At 27.8% G+C, this 25221-nt stretch overlaps 1 protein-coding gene across 3 annotated transcripts in view; it reads right to left on the bottom strand.

The window, feature by feature from the left end:
- Positions 1-10601: 10601 nt before the first annotated feature.
- LOC142329185 (ubiquitin carboxyl-terminal hydrolase 47-like) overlaps positions 10602-25221 on the bottom strand; it is a 115908-nt gene continuing 101288 nt past the window's right edge. For all 3 annotated transcript variants that reach the window (XM_075373580.1, XM_075373579.1, XM_075373581.1), the window contains one exon: positions 10602-19800. In XM_075373580.1, coding sequence (XP_075229695.1) covers positions 19608-19800 — 193 coding nt within the window. In that variant the 3' untranslated portion in view covers positions 10602-19607. The remainder of the gene's footprint in view (positions 19801-25221) is intronic.

Genomic DNA, 25221 nt, shown 5'->3' with positions numbered 1-25221 from the left:
AGGCTGGAAACTGAAATTCGACCTACGAAGGTAGGTCAGGTCTTTAGGAAAGATAACAAAAATTATTTTTGTTAACAATTCATTTGTGTTAAAAAGGGCAGCTTAAGCTTTAGAATTCAGTACTTGCCAGCGTGAAGAAAGATACTTCAGGTGGTTTTATGTATAATTAAAAATAGAAAATTGAATTTTTTTTTTATTCTAGAATGTTAGGATAGTGAGATGTTTTAAGTTTCATTAGGTATTTAACAGATTTATATACAGAATTCTAATCAGTTTTCTTTAAAAATGGTTAAAATAATTAAATGAGATTTTTTTTCAAGATCTCTGGTCCTCTTATTTCTGTGGTTCTAAGCTATTTTAGTACCATTTGTACCCATTGGTTGAATAATTTATACAAATAAAAATAATTAGTCTTCTAATCAACAATCTGATATTATAAATCATTACGTTGTAAAAGATAAGAAGAACAGGCTTTTTTCGTGGAAATGGAAAAATTTTAGTTTTTGTTACATTTCCCAATGGGTCTCACAGTTGTTTTAAAATATTACAGAATCAAAATTTAAAAATCAACATTTTTTAAATTGTATATTAAACATATGTTTTATATGTTTCCATAAGTTCATACAGTTTATAACTATCGATAAAATAAAAGAGAATAAAATAACCTCATAGTAACAGCAATCAACAATACAATAGCAAATACTTGAATAATCAATCAGTTTCCAACTCCTGAGACATCTTATAAATTTATATCAAAACAAACAAAAGAAAGAATAAAGTATTATATCTTGATCAACATTCAAATGAAGCAATCAAATATGAATTTAGTGAACAAAATATTGATTATTGCAAGAGACAGAATATCAAATATTAAATGCAAAAATTGAATGATGATTGGCTATTTTAACAAAAATATATCAGTCTAAATAATTAATAATTATTTTACATCTAAATAATTAATTACTCAAGTGAGGGCATTAAATACAGCAGCTGGTGTATTACAGAAAGCTGCATTACAAACAGCTGTTGTATTATGGAAAGCTGTTTCCATAAGTAATCGGTTGATCACAGATTGACCGATTACCTATGGAATTTGTAAGCAACTACCTTTTCTTTTCTTAAAAATAAAAACTCAAGACAACTTCCTTTGACATATCTTGTCACAAACACAATATAACTCACAGATTACTGTAAAATATTGACTATTAATGTTGTCATAAACATACAAATAAATAAGTAATAAAAAAATGTCAGTACTTCAACTCAGAACTTATCGATCAGTATTACATGATGTAATCTACCTGCTCCTAAAATACCTTAGTTTCTGTGATACAAACTTTATCACATATATAACAAATAAATCTCTGATCAAGCTTAAACATCAGTTATTTAAACGATAACCGAATCTCTCATCATTGCGGTCATGGTTTGTTGTCTTCAGCACTTGGATTTTAAAATTATTAAGCCTGCTCAGTTTACACATGACACATGTAAGGTAGTAATTGAGTTTAAAAAATTAAAGCTTACACCACAAAAGAACTTACGATATACATGCTTACAATTAAAATCAGCTAGATAAATAAATGAAATGCCTAGAGTAACACAGCATCACTTATTTCTAACATCATTCATATCAATAGTTTTTACACTTACTAGAGTTTAAATATTTTAGTGTCGAATAAAATCTCAAAATCCAAATTGTAGTGAAATATAAATCAAAAATAAAATTTTTATTCAAATCTAAAATGATATTCCCATGTGTTCCAGATCACTACCATTATTTTTCATTGATAATTCAATTTTTTTTTTACATTAAGTGACACTGCCCTTAATTCACAAACCATTTTGTCTACTCATTACATCTTCTCTTTAAATAGAAATAAATTGGCAATAAATTTCAAACTTTTGCACACAACCTTTTTTTTCCTGTTTAGCCTCCAGTAATCACCATCAGGTAATACTTTGAGGATGAGGATGATATGTATGAGTGCAAGTGAAGTGTAGTCTTGTACAGTCTCAGGTCAGTAAAAAGAAGTGTGAACCAAGATAATGAAAAATTCTTATCATACTCACATATCCTGTTGCTTATTCCACTTACGCCTGGCTGCCTAAGGGCGCCTGGCTGCCCTTTAAAATTTCTATCTCTCATCTTTAAACCTTTGCCTAAAACTTGGAATTGGACTTGACTACCATATTGTATTCCACATTCTCTCATGTTACGCTGATTTTGATGGAATCTGCCGCAATGGTACAGAGGTTTTTGACCATGTGTAGTGTCAACCAAGTGAAATATGCTTTCATCTTCATGATAAACATATTGACTACCACTAACACACTATAATGATATTTATCTGAAAAAAAAAATCAAAACATAATTTAAATGCATAAGAGGCAATGTATTGGAATCTCAATTATTCATGGTAATTGGGCCAGCAGTACCTCGTAAACTGTGAATCTGTTTACACAGGTACCTCCTTTTGAAGCACTAAAAGTTGCAGTGGTTGTTTGAAGTTTGTAAAAATATGAATTTAGAATGAATAGATTTATATTCATAATTTGGAAAAGTTTCTACAATGAAGTATTGCACATATATGAAAGTTTATATTCTTTGTATATATTCTCCATTGTTTCAATTACCTGCTACAATGCTCAAACAGAGTGGTTTGTCCTAGGAATACAAATAAGACAACATTATTTAAAACATGATCAAAAATGTTCTACAAGAATATTAAGGAAGCAGTGTAGAAGCGAGGAGAATGATTTTTATACAGTTCATCACAGGTAACCTTTTTTTAAAAGAAAGAACAATATATATGACACATGACTTCAAAATTAAAAAACAATATACTAGAATATTTACTGAAAATGAATGTTAGGTAAACCATATTAATGAGGATACAAAATAGTAAATCAGAAGTCTCACTTCCAAGACTATCTGCTCAAAAGGAGGAAGAACTGAATAAGTAAAAACGATACACATATGTTAACCAGAAAATTGGACAAGTGAAGATTACCCAAAAAATAGAATAGCAATGACTGAATATGTTTTAATAGAAAAAAATAGTTATTATATAGCAAGATGCAGATAGACTTGAAGAATCAGCGTCTTTTGAAGTGGTATATTTGGAGTATAGTTCTGTCTAGTTGTATAATATGGGCACAGTTATAAAAAAAGTGTAAAATGCTGGAGGAATTTGAAATGAGGAACATAAAGGAGATTGGAGAAGGTTATGAACAGAAAGAGTGAAAAATGAAGATGTTTACATGTTAATTCAATGTACGTTGGCTTACAAGAAAGCTCCTTATTACACTTCAATTAAATATTTCATTTTCTTTAATGTCTTTGCAACGTGTTAACATATTTAAATTCCTTATTAAATGAAATTTAATTTTCTATGAGTTCTTCAGTTGAAAGTAAAGAAGAAAAACAAACAATTTCCTTTTAAATAAGGGCATTTTCTTTTTTTACGTAAGTATAGAAATAGTAAATTGAAGATAAAATAACGAGATGGTTTACAAAAATAGTAGCTTAATCAGAAAAATATTCAAAGTAAGAGGGTTAACTGGCTGGCATATATTCCGAAAGAAGAATTACTAGAAGCATTATGAATATTAGTAAATAATTAACTTAATTAAACTAATTTCAGCATTAAAAATAACAGTAAAATATGTGAACAATAGAGGCCAAAACAAAAGTGAAAACTGCAGACAATATAAAAAGAAATTTTGAGTGCCAAGACTCAAATGTTTACTTGTTAACAGAAAAGAATGATAGAATGAACCTTATGATGACGATTTTGTGTTCCGATCTCATTATTGCTATTTTTTCATACTTGTAACAATACTATTCTGTAAAATAATTATTTTTATATTTCAATATGGTCTACACTCAATTCTCTTTTAAATTTATAATTTTGTACTTTGTAATATTACTCTGATCAATAATTTTCTACAGCCTCCCTTGATCCTTCCAAATAAATGATGGAGTACATTCTTTTTGTTATTCAATGAACAGAAAATTTGTCATTCATTATGTTTATATGAAATTCAAATTATTTTACAATATGAACAATCAGTTATAATTAGGTATATATATTTATTATTTGTAATTTATCTTTACTTCTATGCTAAATGTAGATCATTTTATTGTAATTTTAAAAAAATACACTTTATTAAAGTCTTTGCAAATTTACATTTAAAAATTGATTAAATAAATCAGTTAGTACAAAATTGTGTAATTAGAGCGAATGAGAAAGAGCATTCAACCAGTGTTCTACATCTGTCAGATGGGACGCAACTTCACTGATAATGAACCCTAAAAACTTCTACTAGGCAACATAAAGTCAATATTTTTTTACTGCTTTATCTGATAACATTCACAAAACAAATTTAATAAAATATATAAACACAAAAGGAGAGAACAATGTACGAAATGAATAGACATGATTCAAATCCAACATGCTGTTTGACAACATTCAAAATACAAGTTAGCTTAACATAAAAAAATTGCTGATAATAACATCAGTTGAATGCAGTAGTAAACAACAGCAGTACCAATATCACTGAACATGGCCACAAGAATAATTGAAAATGTTATGACAAAATTTTAAATCTCATCAAATTCAGTTCAGAAGTTTATAGTTTTAAAGTAAAAAGGTTATCACTCTTAATTTTGCTACATTAACAAGATTAATATAGAAATAAATATTTTCAGCAGATGCAACATTTCAAAACAAATTAGTATACGTTTTTAAAAAAAAAGGTGAGGAAATATTTGTAAAAGTATTATGTACTGAGCATTAAAGGCAGGCAATTTACCCGTCCAAAATAGTAGGTTCTTCATTAATCAGCAAATGCAGCCAGGAAAAAGATTTTGTTAATAACAAAAAAAACAACTTTTTTAAAATGAAAAAAGAACTTCAATAAAATATTCATACCCGAAGTAGTGGCACATTATTACATCACATTTAAACAAAAATAATAAAAATATATAAATAAAAAGTTATTCCTCAAAAAGTATGCTATTTTTATAAAGTAATTTAAATAACTATATAGTTTAAACTAAAATAGCAAGAATAAAAACATATTTGGTTAAGCTAACAAAGTAATCGTTTTTTAAACGCCTTATAAATTGTACAAATGACAAAACGTTTATTTCATTAAATTTCCATAATTCCTGCGAATAAATTAACCTTTTTATAACTAATATTAACCTACATCCAAATCACATTATTTAATGGTGTACAATTTTTTTTTTTAATATAAAATATTATTATTCAAAGTACTTACCTAGTTTATATGTAGAAATCTTTTATTTTCATATAAAATACGTTAACATACTGAATACGCTAAATACAAATGATTAAGTAAACAGAATTTTGATACCCTTTAAAATGCGCCATTGTAGATGGTATAGAAATAAATATTAGTTATTGCATATGACAAAGTTAATTATTAATATCATTGAAATTAGCTTAATAACTTATCAGAAAGTTGCACGTATAGACAAATTACAATGTAAGTTTAGTTTGTTTCACTACACCGCTGTGTATAATAGAAACAGCTAATAAGTATGTTATAAACATATATAACTTTTCATCATCATAACACATTTTGACACACAGTTGTTTTGACGAAATGCGGCGCGAACAAGTGGACGAACAACAGAGTCGGAGCAACCACCACAGCTTCTCAATAATAACGCACACACAGCAATTACGCAATATACCCTCCTTGCTCCATTCTCTGTACACACTTCCCCTCTCATAATCACCAATACATACAAAGTTATCATACTAAGTAAAATATTTTCTTCAACTTATCATTGTTTAGAAGAAATCTTTTTATTAAGTTTAATTATTTATTTATTTATTTAAGTTTATTTATTTTCAGTTTTTTTTATATATTATATTTTTAAATTATATTCAATATATTTAAAAAGGTATTTATTTTTATTTATTTAACTAAGCTTTATAAGAAAAAAAGGATTTCTGACAGATCGATTTGGTTCGCTTTAATTCTTATTTTCAATCAGAAATACACTATCTTAAATGAATTTCAATGCTTTTCTGAGGTACAGAAATTATGAACAAATAAAGCTGATAACTGCAACACAGTTGTAGGACTTTCCCGTCACGCGTAATTTAATGATATTCTAACTAAAGCGCGCGCACATACCGTATTTAATTCGCGCGGGTGTGGCGGAACTAGCGGTGACGGTCGTCACTGACTAAACTAATGTTATTTCAAAACTTACATAGAACAAATTTCGCGTCTACGGTCGGCAGGCTGGTGTAGCCACGAGGCTTAACGCACCAAGTACTGAGTCAACCGTACGATTGAGTTCGAGACCTAGCCAAACCAAGTTACTTTTTTGCAATTTAAATATTATTCATTTATTTAATTCTACCGCTCACCTGTGATGTCACAACATAACAGACGACTACATCATTTTTTTGGGTGGAGATGCGATTTTGCAAATATTGTTATTTTTTAATTGTTAACAATTGTACCTAAGTAAAGTACCACCTTAATTAAGCGAAATCTCGAGATACTGAGAGTGACCTTGTTCTACAGCTTCATTCCCTTGACCTTTTAAGTTGAAAAATTTAGTGTCATCAATAACCCGTATATAGAAGTAATCTGAACAAAGTTTGTCCAAAATCGGTCCAGTAGTTCTGAAAATATAAGGTGATTTAGAAGCCCACACCGAACATGTACATACGAACATTGACATCCGGAAAATTTCCATCCAGTTTTTTGGATCCCTAGGTGTGAACACGTCAAGCTCCGGTTAAAACCGCATATGCCCAAATTGGACAGATTACAATACTTTCCTTCTAGAGTTATAGCTCTGTATAGCGCTACCTAGACAGGAAAATAAAAAGTAATCACGTGTACTTAAATACGTTGCTTTTCAAGTTCTTAATTGCTACCTCTTTTTCTTTTTTTTAACGTCCGGGACCTTCGTTAGGTATTGCTTCAAGGATGCAATGAATGATTTGTAGCGTATGAAAATGCCGTGCCTGGCCGGGATTCGAACCCGGGACCTACAGATGAAAGGCCGAGGCGATATCACTCGCGCCACAGAGGCCGACTATTAACTGTGAATTGCATGTGAATGGCATTAGTAACGTTTAATGATTTTACAGTATATAATTATTTGTATTTTAAAGTATATAGTTTCATATCATAATTATTAAATATGAAACAATATCTTCGATGAATCGGTAGCTAAAAAAGGTTAGATAATTCTGAAACTTTTTCAAGATCTCTCAGCTCAAAATAAAATTTTTAATTTTTCAGTGAACAAAACCTATCCACATTTAATTTGTTCTTCAGTAAAAAGATTACTATTTATTGTAGTTACTATATCTGTGTCTGTTCAAATATTTCATTTTAACTATTACAATTTTCAAATTTTAAAATAATACTCTACGATAGAATAATAAACTACTGTTGATTGATTTGTGTTCACAAAAATAATCCATCTGAAAATTAAGACATGTTACAAACGGGTTCTGGCTTCGAATCCCAGCCAGGCTCAATTACATAATAATTAAACACAAAAAAATAATCCGATATTAATGTTAGTCAATTCAAGTTAATAAATTAATTATTTGAGATGAATATATTACAAATATTTGTTTCGGTAATGCGTCATGAAGACGGTAACCGTTTCTGGACTGGACTCCAGACAGCACAGTAAGGAAGAAGTTGCTGTCTGCACACAATAAGTTGCTCTCTTTTTCCTATTTAGCCTCCGGTAATTACCTTTCAGATAATACTTCAGAGGATGAATGAAAATGATATGTACGAGTGTAAATGAAGTATAGTCTTGTACAGTCTCAGTTCGACCATTCCTGAGATGTGTGGTTAATTTAAACCTACCACCAAATAACACCGGTATCCACGATCTAATATTCAAATCCGTATAAAAGTAACTGCTTTTACTAGGACTTCGACTTCCACATCAGCTGATTTGAGAAAACGCGTTCACCACTAAACCAACCCGATGGGTTACACAGCAAGTTGCTATGCACGGTGTTTATGTAACCCTTACTCACTCCACGCAAATATGAGCGTTGAAGGTTAGATTAGCCACTTTAATGCATTCCATTCACGATAGCAGGGTTGAGTCTGTTACGAGTATTTATAAAAGAAATAAAGTCAAAAATATTAAATAAAATGTGTGCACCTTTACGCTTTACGTTCGCTTTCACCGTCGTGATTATTTTTATTTATTTATTTTTGAATTTGTTTTCTGCTTAAGTATTACTTTTATCTGAAAATTAAGAATGGATTCCTAAACCGATATCTAAATTTAAATCTATTATTATCTAAATTAAGAATGGGTTCGCTAATTCAAAGGGTTGAACACAGTGCTTTCAGCTGTTATTAATCTGGTTAAACCAAAAATCGAACCGGTACAAAACAGCATGTTATAGTGTTTTCTCTAATGTTTTATTCATCAATTACTACAAAACATGCTATATTAAGTAATTTTTATGTGAAAAAATGCGAAAGAAGTGGAGGGACATAAAACGAAAACCCTCCGTTCTCCAGGTTTTGAGACCTGATTGGTCTTCATCAGAAATTAGGGGGAGACATCTTTCGGGAAACTTAGATTGGAAATTTGGGGGGGGCCTGCAGAAAGGTCACAAAGTTTTTAAAAGTAACCCCGTCTGAATTGGTAGAATATTCCATCGCCCATCCATTATTAAAAACAAAACATACCAAAATGTATAAGTAAAATTATAATTATAATTTATCATTTCAATACTGCATAATAGCTAGAAACAAAAAAAATTGTTTAAAATAAATAAGACGATCAGTTATATAACAGCATTATTTAAATTTCTTGCATCATTATAAAAATATTAAAAATGAAAATTCATTATTTATAAATAGTTTTAAAACAATAAATGAGAAATACATACTGATCCACTAAATAATACACTAAGAAAAAGGTATATTAATTACATGTAACATCCCACGACAATTATAAATTACTAGTGGACCCGGCAGTTCTTCGTTAGTGTCACAATGTTTGTTTTTTTTTACGATCCTTTTTTAACCACTCAGGGGCAACCGATAATGGTTGCCCCTGAGGGGCAGCCCCTCGGTCAGCCCTAAGTGACGTGGCTGTAGACTAGCCCACCCGGTGCATTCAGCCTTCAGCTGGTTGTCCCATCAGGGTTCCCCTTCTGAATCATTGAAACATCACGACCCCCCGCTTCTGGTTGCCTTGATGCCTCTTCTCAGAGGGACATTTTTTTAAACTAAAAAGTACATAAACGAAATGTCTCATTAATAACTTGTTAATGAATTATTATTTATCGTCAAATTTTTTGCAATCAGTTTTTTTTTACAGAGGTAATAATTGTTAATAGATCAATATATCTAAATTAAAAAAAGGAGATAAAGTCTGATTTGAACCGATATGGCTTGTAAGTTCCAATTCTTTCATAATTTAAAATTTTATTTGGCTACAACTCTGGAACTAATGAAAATAAGTACCACTTATGATGTTTCGTTGAAAAGTTCTCAATAAGGGCTTATTACTGCAGTTAAAAAAAAAGTCCAAAATCCAAATTTTTTTGGATTTTGGTTCAGTCAACTGTAATTAAAAGAGATGTTACAGGATATGATGTTGAGATGTTACACTCATACTAGATGTACAACAGTCCTAAATCCAAAATTTCAACATCCTACGGCTAATTGTTTTTGAGTTATGCGAAATACATACGTATGTGTATGTATAGACGTCACGCCGAAACTAGTCAAAATGGATTCAGGAATGGTCAAAATGGATATTGTCTTGAAATCTGAAAACCGAAATTTTTCACTAAGAGGAAAAGGGTTTTTGTTTGTTCAGGATAAACAAAAAAACTATTCGATCAATTGCAACTAAATTTTTATCCATGTTTCTTGGCACAACTGAGAAGGTTTTTAGATATACGAGATATTTAATCTCAAAAAAAAATCATGTAATATTGGAGATTTGCTGGTTGAAGCACAAACTTTAATGAATTGAATTAATGAACTGTAAATTGTGAGTTTCCATCACTGTATGAGCTGGGTTTGAACTTAATGATTCGAATCAATCGAATGAATAATATTAAAAATTTTTCTGTTTAACAATAAATGAGCACTACAGTTTCTTTAAACTTCACATAATTTTAAATTTTTTCCATCCCACCTCTTGATTTGTTGTATTCAGTTTACATTAATCACAACTCAATTACTGTCCCCATTTGTACTTGCTCATAATATATGATTTTTTAAAAAAAAAATCATATATTATGATATGTATAAATGATTTTGGTAAGCAGCAAGTACAAATGGGGACAGTAATTGAGTTGTGATTAATGTAAACTGAATACAACAAATCAAGAGGTGGGATGGAAAAAATTTAAAATAATATAAAATAAATACTTTCAAAAAAGATTGTGGTTTACACTCACTTACCTCAAGACATAAGCATCAAATCAATAACAATAAGGTATGTTATTGGCTGAAAAAGATGTGCAATGGAATATCATATTACTTCAAAATATAAATAAGGAGTAAATGAAGGATTAAATAAAAGAAAACGAATCTTTACTCAGAATTATCACAATATCGATGATCATATTTATTATTATTTTTTTTTTACAAATTTACAATAAGTTTTTTGAATACAATAGTTTAATAGTAAAAAAAATATATGTGGCTGACAACATTAGCGATGACAACATCAGCAATAGCAACAAGAGCAGCTTAGCATCTTACATTATTTTTATTATAATTATTTAAAGTTAATAATTAATAATTTAATAACTGGTAACTGATAACATAGTTGTTACTGTATATTACACAAAATAACAATATTATATTAACGACAGCTCATAGAATATTGATTGTGAATATTATTATAAAAAAGGACAAAAATTTAACACCAATAAAGATAATTAAAACAAAAACAAATAACAAATTATTAATCAACACAAATTTTAAATTAGATACTAGACATTAGCAGTTTTAACACTTCAGTACTTAGAATGTAACCCACTTTTTTCTTTATAAATAATTTTATGCAAATAAGATACATAAAAATATATTTATACAATATTATTAAATACAAAAAAATTAGCTTATACAAACATAAGTTTCAAATTAGTAATAATGTGCTTCAAACACTACATTATTAATAAAGTAGTTAATTACTTAGAAATCATTTTGTTAAAAAAAAATAATCATAACAAACATTAAGAATTGTAATGCACTGAAATGCATTTTTATTTTTATTTTTATTAATGCTCTGCAAATATTTTTATTTTATTTACTTATACATTTTTTATTACACTATCACTAACACAATTTTTCAAGTCTTATTTCAATTTTAAGTAATAATGTAACTAAATGTGGGTTTAACAAAATAAAATTAAAAAGAAAACTACATTCATCTAATTTTTATGTTTCTATACCTTTAAATTAATTAATTTTTTGTTGAAGAATATGACATTAATTTTTTGTTGAAGAAAAATAACTGCATAAATATAATTTACATGTATTTAGTTTGACAATAATATAATCCAAAGGCAAATTTTGTTTTTATAAAACACAATCTAAAAAAAATTAATAAACATTAAAACGAACTTCTACAGCAGCCTTACTTAGAAGGCTATTTCTTCAACTTACTTTGGTGCATTATATTCTTGATGTACCAACCAAAAAAATTATTTGATATTTTTATCCCTGGCATACAAAATAAAACTATAAACTCTCAACATTAAATAAAAATATCTAACAAGTTTAAAATAGTTAGTTAATGTGAAATTGTATTAATGCAAACTCATCTTTAATTCAAGACTGATACTATTGATTTTAATACAATTTTTTTTTTTAACAAGAGAAATCCCAACTTCCCTTTTTACATGTAACAGTATTCTCACACTAATATGCTTCATAAAGCTAAGTTGTAAAATTTCTTCAGACGTTTTATTAATCAATTCATATCAGGGATTTTTGAATATTTTTGTCTTTGAATATTTTATAATAATATAAGTCAATAAATTTTCCAGATGGAGAAAGAAGAATTTGCTTTCTTCACAAAAACATAATAGGAGGTACAAAACACTTAAGAAATAAGACTTTGTAACAAAAAAAAATACTGAAAAAAAATTCAATTTTGAATTAGATATATTTTTCACATAATAATAGATCCTAATTAATCAGTTAAATCTATTTCAGATATATTTTTATTCCCCACCAAAGATTTAAAACATTATTCTCCAACTTGAAGGGATTAGAGATACATAATTAAGGCAACATTAACAAAAACTAGTAGACTTAAAAATAAAAATACCTCAAGTAATCATAATTACTAATAAAATAAATAATTTTTCCAAAGTACACTCGTTTTATAAAGTTAATTATATTAACTGTTCAGCACAAGTATATTAATTATACTACAGTTCTAATTCAAGGAGTACAGTAAAAAAAAATAAAAGTAACATCAACAAATGAACATGTCATTTTTTGAAAATTACACACTACTCTGAATCAGTTAAATTTTCAATGATGCCATTGTTGTGGAAAGGCAAACAGTTATTGGTTCTTTGTAATTAATACAATTCCTGTTACACTATTGTTCACTTCAGCAGTGCAAATTATAGTCCATCCTTGTAAAATGTGATTTTACAACTGCTGTATTTGTGTGTATACAGAAATAGTTTTACAAAGAAATCATATTAATAAATTATAAAAATAACATTATTTACTACATCACTGAAAATTTACCTGGTATGGACTATATCAGAGGTATTATTTATTACTTTTTCTACATTTTTTACTTTAAAAAATAATTTATTTTTATCTTACTTTTTACTATTCCCCCCCCCCCCAAAATTAAATGTTTAATATATCATCATTAAATACTGCAGGAATAAAATTAACCTTTTTCATCTATTAGTAATTTTATTTGAATTAAAAAATTTTTCTTCATACCTAACATCAGAAGAGGTTGTGTAACTTGATAATAATTTTAATATAAATATTTTAGATATTGAAAAAAATAAAAAATTCCAACAGATATAAAAGAAGAATTTCATTGTACAAAAATAATACAAATTAAAAAAAACGAGTTTCGATTATCATACCTTTAAAATTAAAGGCAAGTTCAAACCAAAAAATTATTCAAAGTAACCTACTGTGGCAAAGTGTAATTTTCTCACAATTCAAAGTAAAAAAATCATTCAAATTTAATTAGGTGATAACAAGAAAAAAATTAATGTTTTACTAATCATTAATTTACTTTTCCATGATCCTTTTTCCAATCATTAGCAAAGGCATTATTTTGGAAAGAGCCAAATTAACATAATTTTTATTTTAATCATGTTCAATTGAGAAACCAAAATCAATTCTCAACTGTGACTATAAGGACACAAATCAAATCATTTACATAATTTTTTTATTTTTTTCATTACTTTTTATAAATATATATTATATAATCTACTGAAAAAATTAAAATTACTTTACTTGTATTATTTTTATAAATATCTAATTCGCCTTAAAATTAATTAATAATACAGCAATATGTGTATTGTATAGTATGACAATATAACCTAGGAAATCGTTCTTACATCTATTTGTTTATTTTTCTTATTTTATTCAGAAATTAATTACAAATATAATTTTGTTTTTTGTATTTTTTTTTTATTTATTAAATAAATTGATGATAATAATATAGTAATAGTAGATAAATATATAAATACAAATAATAAACAAATATACAAAAAAGATTTGATAGATTTACTGGGAGGAAGAGAAATCAGAAAAGAAAATCTTAATTACACCAAATGATACTGAAAAGAAATAATTTTTAATAAATTTGTATCTAATATGACCAATTACATGAAATGAATTATATAGGTTGAAAAAAAACTAATGTAATTGCAGGATCTAACCCTTTCACTATCAAAGATAACGGGCAAGCCTAGTTTCAGGTCAATATACATATATATATATATATATATATATATATATATAATTAAAATTTTGATGAATACTGGTCAAATAAGGAAAGAATACAATCAGAAAAAAGATCAAGCCCAGATTTAAAATTTTGATCTTGATAAAGCAAATATGAGTTTTGTGTACAATTTTTTTTCTTTCTTTTGATTATACTAAATATGTGAAAAATTAATTAATGTGATTTTGAGTTCACAACCAACTAGAACATCTGTAAAAATAATTTTCACCAATAAAAGAATTAAAGAGTTTATAATGAAAGAGAAATTTATATTCGCCAATGAAAGGGCTAAATTACATATTTCAATGTGCAGTTTTCAATTACCCAGTAAAAGACTAGATAGTACTATAAATACAATTTTTATAAAACACAATAAGTTTAAAATGAAAAACTCTTATCAAATTAATCAAGAAAAATAATATTAATATATAAAATAATACATCACCAATAAATTCATAAACTTAACTTGTTATAATTAAAAAACCAATCATTTATTACAGTTTAATTAATATATTACATAGATACAAAACAATAATAATTTATATGAAGTATGATAGTTTAAAAGGTAAATTAATAACTAATATTAATACAAAGTTTCATTGCAATTTATTATTATTATTATTATTATTCAAAATAAATGTTTTGATAAATGATACATAAATATGATGACCAACCCTCCCTCTAATAATCCAACAATGCTCCTTTTTTAATAATAATAATTATTATTATTATCACTCTTATTATCCAATTCTAACAAGTGTATATGAAATTAGTAAAATTTATCCTAAAAAAATAATAAAAAATTTAAAAAAAATTACAATATGATAAAAAAAAATTGATTTTATCCAAGCAAATTAACATCAATTTAGTGCTTAAAAACAGAGCTGAAAAATACAACTATATATTAAAACAAAAAATTACTTCAAGTTAGAACATCATTTATTACTAATTTGCAATTAAAAAAAGTTGTTAAAATTTCAATAAGTTTGATAAATTTCTATTTGTAGGAAAATACAGATTTATAAAATGAATAAAAAAAATTTATCTACTTATCTAATGAAAATTTCATTATATCATCAATAATTTTTTTAAGTAAAAAAAAAAAAAAGGTCAACCACTTCTAGTCAAAACTAATAATTTATTTTAAGGTCATAAAAACTCTACTAATTTAAAATTTACAAATGACTGTCGTAAACCTCTGTAAATTTTAATTTGACTGTCTAAATAGTACAGCGAACTAGTACTAATTTGTATAATTAAGTGAAATAATTTGATTCTGATATTTTTTTTAAAATTATATTCTTTGCTCATTTATAATAACTAAATCCATTCAAGTGAAAATTCTCAAAAAATACCAAATACATGTCTGGTAATTGCAATATTAATAATCACCGCTGTGTGTATTATAAGAGAATTAAATTTACATTAACAAATAATATATATATCTGTTTTTAATTTACATCTGAATAATGATGACCTACATTACTGCAGACAAGGTACTATTGCAATTTATAAACTTATTATTAATACGTGGCAAAATTGACATATGGCTTTTAAATAAATTTCTTTTGCTGAACAAATTGATAACATTACAACAAAAAGAATGAATAAATAAATAAATGCATTAAATAAAGTGCTGCTAAATTTTAAATGTAATAAATAAAAACTTAATAATCAATTATTATATGAAGCCTACACAGCTTCAACAATGGATACTGAAATCCAATTACGAATGAATAAAAACAAAAATAATAAAGTCAAGGCTTACAGTTAGTTTTAAAAAAGAATATTTAAATAAATACAGTAAACTGTAACAGTGATCAAACAATTTCTTAACAGTTTTATTTTTCTAAACACAACATTTTTTAAAGAATTTTAGGAGAAAATTTTATTCAAAATAATGCAATATAATCTTAAAAAAAGAAGTTAAATACAGAAAAATACAACTTTATTTTGAAAATGGACAAAACAAACAATAAGGCTAAATTGTATGTTACAGCTTTTCAAACAACTAAACACTACAGCTCCTTATAATAAGGAGAAAAATACTACTGCTTAAAAATCCTAATTTACCAGCATCAATAAAAAAAAAGCTGAATATACACTATTCCCTTCTTATCGAATAAATTTTGCTGATTTAAATCTTTGATATATAATTATAATAACATTTATTATATATATGTATATAAATTTTGCTGATTTAAATTGATAATATATATATATAAAAAAGCTATAACTGATTAATACAATAATGTAGCCTATACTTGAGTGGACTTTTCAACTTTCTAAATATCTGCAGTTTACAAGCAAGAGGTGTTTATTCTGAACTATTCTACAACTCATTTACTGATACCTTGCATAAACTTTTCCAGCTCTGAATAAATTTTTCCACTATAGAAAAATACTAACAAAAAAAAATTATTGATATTCAACAGCACAACTTTAATGCAGATTTCTTTCTTTAGTAAATTAATCGATTAAATTATAACATAAAATAATTTTATACTGTCCTTTCTACAAATTCATATTAATTATACAGCTAATCTGATTTTATATATATATATATATATATATGTATACGAATTGATATTAATATGTACAAGTATTTACAAAATACAAGCAGAAAAAGAACTACAGAGGCCATTAGGTATAAAAAAGAATCATTAGCATATCAACTGGTTATAAGAGTCGCATTAAAAATACATAAGGTTTTTAACGTTTCATGGGATAGTACTAGTAACACTGAATTACAAAAACAAAAGAATAATTTCCATAAAATTCAAGATATTAACATAAGCTTGATTGTCCTGCAATAACTTTTTAAATGGTGTGACAATAAAACAAAAATATCAGAAGAGTACAGTTAAATTAATAAAGAATGTTACATACTAAGTAATAATTATATAAAAGATAAAAAACAAGCCCCAAGATCACAAAACAATTAATTTTTAAAAATTAAAACTAAACAAGATATGATACATAATAAAATTCAAATGATTATAAGTAGGCGTTCTCAATATAAAAAATTTATGTTCTTTCAGTTATCAGGTTTAATACAAACTATACACATTCAAGTGTTAATATAAATATTAATTTCAATAAAATTTATATAATGATCATGATTTTATTCAGAAATATTTTGTAACAAAATTATTTTTTTAAATAATAAATTAAATGGTAAAATTTATCTTAAAAATTAAGTTACTTTTCCACTTTACCTTAACAAGATCAAAAAAGGAAAATTTTCAGTTTCACTTGGCAAGAATTTTAATACATAAACAATAAGAAAAGTATATTAAGATTAAATAATATTTAAGTCGGCTTCCAATTTAAATTAATTAATTTTTGACATTTTTAATTTACAATACAATATTGTTTAAAACATTGAACAATTCTCAGCTCCCAAAAACTTTTAGTTATTCGAAAATTATTTCAATTGTATTAAGATTTCTACTGTCTATGATGACTGTTGAAAATTACAGAATAAATACAATGATAAGTAATACATTTTCAACGCATCAAATGTTTAATAATAAACATTTGTGATTTGAAGCATTAACACAGAATGGATGAATCTTCTAGCCTGGCAATGCTAATGTTAATTAAACTAAATTAGCAAATGGCCTAGTTTACACATTTTTTATTTTTTAACTGAGCTATAATTTTTTCATTAAATTCTACAAGTCCAAAACTTTCACAAAAAATAGAAATATTACAGATGAAATTTAAGCCTTTGACATTTTTAACTATAACTGTTATTAGTAAACAATTTCAAGGAAATAAATACCTTAAAAAGAATTAAGAAGCTAAATCAAGCTTTACTTATATAGGTTTCTTGAATTTATTACTGAAAACCAAAAAGCTGCATTAGGATTCAGACTGATCTGAAATTGCTGAAAAAAATTTATTAGATAAAATAAAAATAATTTAATTAAATTCAGGAAATAAATAAAATTGATATAAATCTATAGAAAAATGTAAATACTTTTTGTAAACAATTTATAAAGCAATCATTTTTTTAGATCAAAACAAATGATCAACAAATTATTTAATTACATCTTTTGCACTAACGACATACTGTAAAAAACATCAAACCAAGATAAATGCTTAAATATTATTTTTATTAATTAAGCTCTTTTAATATTATTTATACGTACAACAAAACAAATTGTACGCTGTTGAACCAATAATTTATCCACTCATTAGTATTTCCCTCCCCCCCCAAAAAATGTTATGGAACTAAGAATTAGAGAAAACATGTTTTTAACTTTAAGCTACATTTATAGTATTTAAAAAATAACAATTAGAATTAAACCATACGTTTTACAGAATTTGAAAAATAAATTATAATATCAATTTATCACAGCAAGCACATCATCAGTTAATGTCATAGTATTAATTTTTAAGTGTACAATAAACATTTTTGCAGACAGAAATTAGACAAAATTGTTATTTTTCTCTGCTCTTTACGACATGGTTAAAAACAAAACTGAGAAAAAATATACATATATACACAAAAATTTTATTTTTTAAAGAATTAACTGCAACAAATTAAAATATATATATATAATAAATAGTAAACACGCGTAATTTAAAATTGTAGGATGTTCAATTAACTAAGAAATAAACTTTGTTTAAAATTAAATGAAATAAATATTATTTTGACTGAGGTTGCCCATTTTTACCACATTCACAAGAAATTTAATTAAAACTACACAACAAGTAAATAAACAGAAATTTTTTTCTCTATATTATATAAAAACAGTAATTGGTAAATAAAAGCAATTTGATAACAAAAATGTATTTTTTACATAAAATATATGTAAAAAAAAGGGGGGGGTATTAATAGATTGAAATAACGGGGATGGGATGCACTTTAATATAATATGCAATTTTATTTAATATAAAATTAAAACCCTATTGCAAGTAATTTAGTGCTAATATATCCAATACAGACAGAATTCTTTTTTTAATAAAATATTACCCACTTATAAAAATCAGTGTGTAAAATTGGTTTTTGCACTTAAAAATCCACATATAAAAATATGCATAAATGATTTATGTAATATTAAAGTGCAATCTATAAGTACATTGTTGTAATTAATAAATTATATATTTAATAAGAAAAACCAAGAAATAATATTACTTCTTATTAACTGTATCCAGTAAACAGTGTGAAATATCAATCAGAATGAACTACACATAACAAAAATAGGAACAGAGATTAATTACAACAAGTTTCCTTTTTTTAAAACTACTAGTACTTCTTACGTGAAAGCAGAATTGAAAATTTAGATTAGAATGCTTATTATACACTACCTTACAATAGGATAATATAAATTAGCGATGTAATAAATAATAATATAACAAACATTTTTATTAGATAACCTTATTGCATTTTCTCTAATTATTATAGTAAACCAACTGAATGAAGCAAGCAGCAATATCAGGTTAAAGTACTATGTTGTGAAATTTATTTTTAAAATATTAAAGGAACATCGAGTGACCGCGGTGGGAGGTATAAATTATAAAATGATAATGATATCTGATGATACAGTACGGTAATAATGATGATTAATGATGGTAAAAGAGCTCAGTCAACATCTGATTCAACTACAGCTCGGGGCCGCCTTGGTGCTGAATTGTGATAAATTTTCAATGGACGTTCTTTTCGAGGCGAGTAACTACTTACAGTACTTGAAGGCCCATTTCGTTTAGCTGTGTCTTTAAGATTTATTGCTTTCCGTTCTTCCTGTGTTAACTGTTTCAGTTCTTCTCTGTTATCCCTGTAATTTAAATACTCTAAATAAGATTACAAAATTTTAATTAATCTTTGATTAAATTAAAAAACAAATGATTTTTTGAGAGGTTGTAACTTTTTTTATTAGCACAATACACAAGAAACTTTTTTATTTGCCATAAACATCTACAACAACATTGCAAGTTGTGCAAATTTGAGATTTTTATGATCAGTCCCTTCACAGTTATTTGAAGCTAAAATCTGAATTTTTCAAAAAAAATATTCAAAAATTAATAAAAATTTAGGGACAAGTATATCACCATTAATATTATTTATGGTAAACTACTAACATATATCTACATATAAAAAAATAATTCAAACCGTGCATGCTATCCCTGCCTCTTGAAAAAAATTATCAAAAGTGAAATTTCACAGTTTTTCATGTTCAACTTAATTGGTAATTTTCTCATAGAAAGAAGAGAAATAGGTAAATAAACCATTGGACAAATCTTTTACCTTGAGAAAATATGATTAAATTGCTTTTTGTTTCATCCTTCAAGGACCAATAGTTTTTTAGTTATGATTTTTCCATTAACCCTTTTCAATCACAAAAATAGGTGTGCAAACTGCAAAAAAAATGGCCATCACAGGTAAACTGCTTAATTAAAAAAAAGTAATTATAAGGTCCTGAGACATGTAGGAGGTAGCAAGTGGGTAAGTTTCACCCACCAAGTGGGTGAAGTTTGTAGGTAAGTTTGGGTGAATTCGTCAAACAACCAGCTTGTTTTTTTGGGACACTTCAAATGGACTGACCCATATGCTACATTAAATTTACACTGCAATACCTCATTTAGCACTTAATCAGGAAAAATAGTGACAAACTCTTACAGTTACTTAGGAAACATACTGTATTGAAATATGTCATATAAGAACAAGAAAGAAAACCAGTGTATCCCTAGCGTGGATTAATTAAAGATGATCCTTCACAACTATCTTTATAATCTACTGATGTTTTGTATAGCAGTTTACAATCTTTATGTTTGACAATATATTGTTATTACTAGTTATTGAATTGAATGGCAATTGCAATATAGTCCTTACACTCAAATTTATATTAAAGTTCTCTGTGCTCAGAGATATAGTGTGCCAGCAAATATTTTTATGATCAAGGTTATTGAGAGGATGCATCTTTAATTGATTCCCAGTAAGCTGTTAATTGTTCAGTAAGCTGAACTCACCACTGAATAAGAACACTCACCATTACAACTAAAAGCATGAGCTAAAATGCTAACAACAGGACTACCTACTCTGTTGTATGCATTTATTGTGTGCTTGAAGTTCATGTATGTGCGTAAAACACATCTGTAACAGATTGAAGGAAACTTTTACTAATGAGATCCAAAATATCTTAAGAACCATTCAAATGGCAGAAAAATAAATACCAAAGACATTTCATTAAGCCTTAACCTTTTCAGATCAGGAAGCCAGTAAAGTGGCTCTGTGCGGTGACAGTTTTAAAACGCTGTTACAAAAACATTTTATATGGGATCTAAGTCGGTTATATTTTTTTATATTCACAAAGAAATCAGTTTTATTATACAATTTGAACTATAGTTATACGAATTAAAATGTTTTATTTGGACAAGAAAGAATATGACCATTTTTTTCTCAGAAATATGCTTGTGTGTGTGTGTGTGACTGGTGTATTATAATTGCTATGAGGGTTACGGATTTATTTATTATTTACAAAACTAGCTTATTATATTAGCAACATAACGATGTATTGAAACACATAATAAGTTATGTTATACGGCACACACAAAAAAAAAAGGAATTTGTGGTCATAAATGTGTCACTTTTATTTGAGGCCTAATAAATCTTTTCTGACAAAAGATATCGGCATCAATGAAACACATACCGATTCGTAATGAATAACAGTATACAGTAAAAATAGTTTTTTGTCAATCCGAATAGCCTTTTAAGTGGAGGGGATTTTTATAAAACGTAGTTTTTACTGAATCTCTTTCTTTATACTAACATATGTTACTTTATTGTGTGAGTGAGTACGAGTGAACTGCAGTAAGTAACTTACTATCGCAAACCGGCGTTCCGTTGGTAATATATTATTTCATTATTTTTTTCAAAATTACATCGGTTTTTTTTTATTCAGTGCGATTTTTTTCACATATTGGGCGTTTTTTTTAAATTTGTGATTTTTTTTTATTTGCCGTAATTTTTTTTTTTATCGAGACAATGAATGACGAACAGATTAGGTTTGCTCTTGACGAAGAACTTTCAGATTATGACGAAAATGACAGTGACGACCTTGAGGGCTTGGATGACATCAAAAATACTGAAATTAGGAGTAACGATTTTTCGGAACCGCATCTCCTGAATTTTAGTAGCGACGATGATGATCCAGGTCATTCGATTAGTGATACTGACACGGAACAGAAAATAAATGTAGCCGGTTCAGTTCTACATCCACATGCTGAAGGAAACGGTAATATATTTCATGAAATCCATTATCGTTCTCCAGTGCAGTTGGATGTTGAAATGCAACCAGCTGTTGAATTTCCTCTCCAAGATGAGGAACTTGACACGGCGGAGTTACAAGAAAATCCAACTGACCGGGCCCAAAATGACGAAACAGTTACAGATGACGAAGGTTACGAGTTGGAAGGTCGTCTGCCGGTTCTTGGAAATCCCTGGTTAGTTTGTACTGATAGGTGTAAATATGACACACTAAACAGTTTGCCTTTTACGGGTCCGGAACCAGGTGCATTTGTAAAGAATCCCGACCTTTTGGCTAAATCCGCTCCTCATAAGAGAGGTCGGCCTAAGAAGCGTCGTAGGAATTTACACAATGTGCCTGAATATATTCCTGATCCCCGTATTCATGGGCAGACGCCGTTTGCCGTATCTATGTTGTTTTTTGGGGCTATCCTTGAAAAAGTAACATCACAAACTAATTTGTATTTTCAAAGCCGTAGACCTGATAGGCCATTACCTAAGGACAGAATTCAAGGTGACGTTAGTCTTGCCCAGATGAAACGTTTCTTTGCAATCATCCTGGAAATGGGTCATACTGTAAGACACACTTTACAAGAATACTGGTCAACTGACGAGGTTTCCCATTTCGCTTGGTTTGGGAATACATTACCGAGAACTGTCTTTCTTCATATTTTGAAGTATTTACACTTCACTAACCAGGATCCACCAATAGAATCAGAAATGCAAACTGGTAACTATGACCGTCTCTGGAGAGTACGCGAAATATTTTAAATTGCTCGTCAGAAATCTCGTGAACTCTGTAATCCACGACAACAAATTGTAGTTGATGAGGTTTTATGCGCCTACAAGGGTAGAGTCTTGTTTCGGCAGTATATACCTAGTAAACGAAAGCGCTTTGGGATAAAGGTTTACAGACTTTTCGATAATTCTGGGTACACATTCGATATGAATGTATATCTCGGGAGACAACGAGAGGAACAAAATGTAAACGAAAAAATTACTGAACGTACAGTTATCATTCTAATTGCAGGTTATGAAAATTGTGGATATCATTTGTATATGGAAAATTTTTTTTCATCCCTGCAATTATATCGACGACTGAAAGATGTGGGAATTCTAGCTTGTGGAACAGCTCGATCCAATCGTGCTGGAATGCCAGCTGAATTCACACGAAACAGACGTAAACAATTAGGTTTGACCAGACACCGGTTAGCCTGTCGTACGACACTGGATGGAATATCTTGTATTCTATTCAATGACAAGCGAATGGTAACACTTCTGTCTTCTATTCATGGGCCTGCTGAAGAGGGTAAATACAGTGTAACAATTCACGGTACAGAAAATGTCGTGAGACCTGTAATGATTGTAGATTACAATAATTATATGGGGGCTGTTGATCAATCTTATCTTCTGTCTTCAAGCTATTACTTACATAGGCGCATGACAAAATGGACGAAAAAACTTTTTTTCCACATTTTTGACATGCTCTTTTTCCACATTTTTGATATGCTTCTTGTCAATGCTTATACGGCTTACAATAAATAATAAATAATACGGCAATAAGATGGAGAAGAACCAATCCTTCTGATGGTTTCGAAATGAGGTTTTGAAAGGGCTTGTTTCATCATCTCCTACGAGATTTTCTGCACGAGGATCTTATGTAAGAAATCGTGAATTTTTACGTCTTGAAAGTTGTGAAGCAAGACATTTTCCTAAACGTGAGGGAACAAACAGTTTTAGACAATGCGTTGTGTGCTCGGCAAACGGCATTCGCGTAAGATCAGTCTGGAGGTGTATGGCTTGTGAGGTACCACTCTGTATAGATGGATGCTTTCTCGTGTATCACACACGCCAAAATATCACCAACTAGGGGTAAGAGCTTTTTATTTATAAATTTATTACTTCATTTTATTTGTTTAGGTTATTTATTATTTTTCATCTATTTCATTCTTTTGTTTTTTTGGGGAATCTCCCATATTGCGATTTATATGTTGGTGTAAAAACTAGTGCGCGCTCGTAATTTCTTATTTTATATATTATATATATATAATATATATTACGATTTTATATACATAGTAACATAAAAAATAACTGTTGTTTGTACCGAATAGCTTGTAATTACTGGGGTAATTATTATGCGTTTCATGAACTCTATTGCCCCCCCCCCCCCGTGGCGTGTAACAGCAATACTCTGTTGTAAAAAAAGTTTTTTTACGTAATAAATGCTCTAAGGAAGTCTTATAATTTTTAAAATAAATTTTACATTATATGTAACGCTAAGAAAAAATAAATAACTATAAAAATTTCTCGAAACTGATATGCTAATTAATCTGTAATTTATGACACGGGTTTTTCATCATATTTTGCCCAACTTTCAACCGATTTGCTTGAAAGTATTTTTTTTTTAATCTGCAAACTATGTTTCATAAACACAAATCAAAAAAAAAAAATTTCGCTAATAAAAAACGCGGTAGAAATGCGCAAAAAAAATTCTGCAATTAAATTATCGTAATTTTTGTACGGTTTCAATTTTTTTTGTTGTTACAGGCATAAAAAATATCCAATCGTAAGGTTTTTTTTTTTGTCAGAATCTGTTAAATCTCGTTAATATACTGTAATTTTTTGAAAATTTTTTCACAAGAGGGTAGCATAAGACTATGAAGAGAGGAAATCAGATACCAACTATTTTTGCGGAGCGCTAAGAAGCGCGGAGCATTGTGATGGGAAAAGGTTAATAGAATTAAAACATACACATCTGCTTACTTGTATACATGAATGCTCTTAAGTGGATGCCAGGACAGAAATAAACAACCAACAAACTTAAAAAATGAACTTCTCTAACAATGCTATAAAATGTTAGTTTATTTAAAATATTTTGTTTGCACAAAAAGATAGAAATATGCTATTTAAAATTATAATAAATAATATTAAACCTTCTGCAGACAAATATGAA

This window comes from Lycorma delicatula, chromosome 8 (genome assembly GCF_047948215.1).
Source record: "Lycorma delicatula isolate Av1 chromosome 8, ASM4794821v1, whole genome shotgun sequence".
In the NCBI taxonomy this organism is placed as follows: domain Eukaryota; kingdom Metazoa; phylum Arthropoda; class Insecta; order Hemiptera; family Fulgoridae; genus Lycorma; species Lycorma delicatula.
Note: the sequence above shows the minus strand (reverse complement) of the source record. Positions and strands in the feature narration are given on the sequence as shown.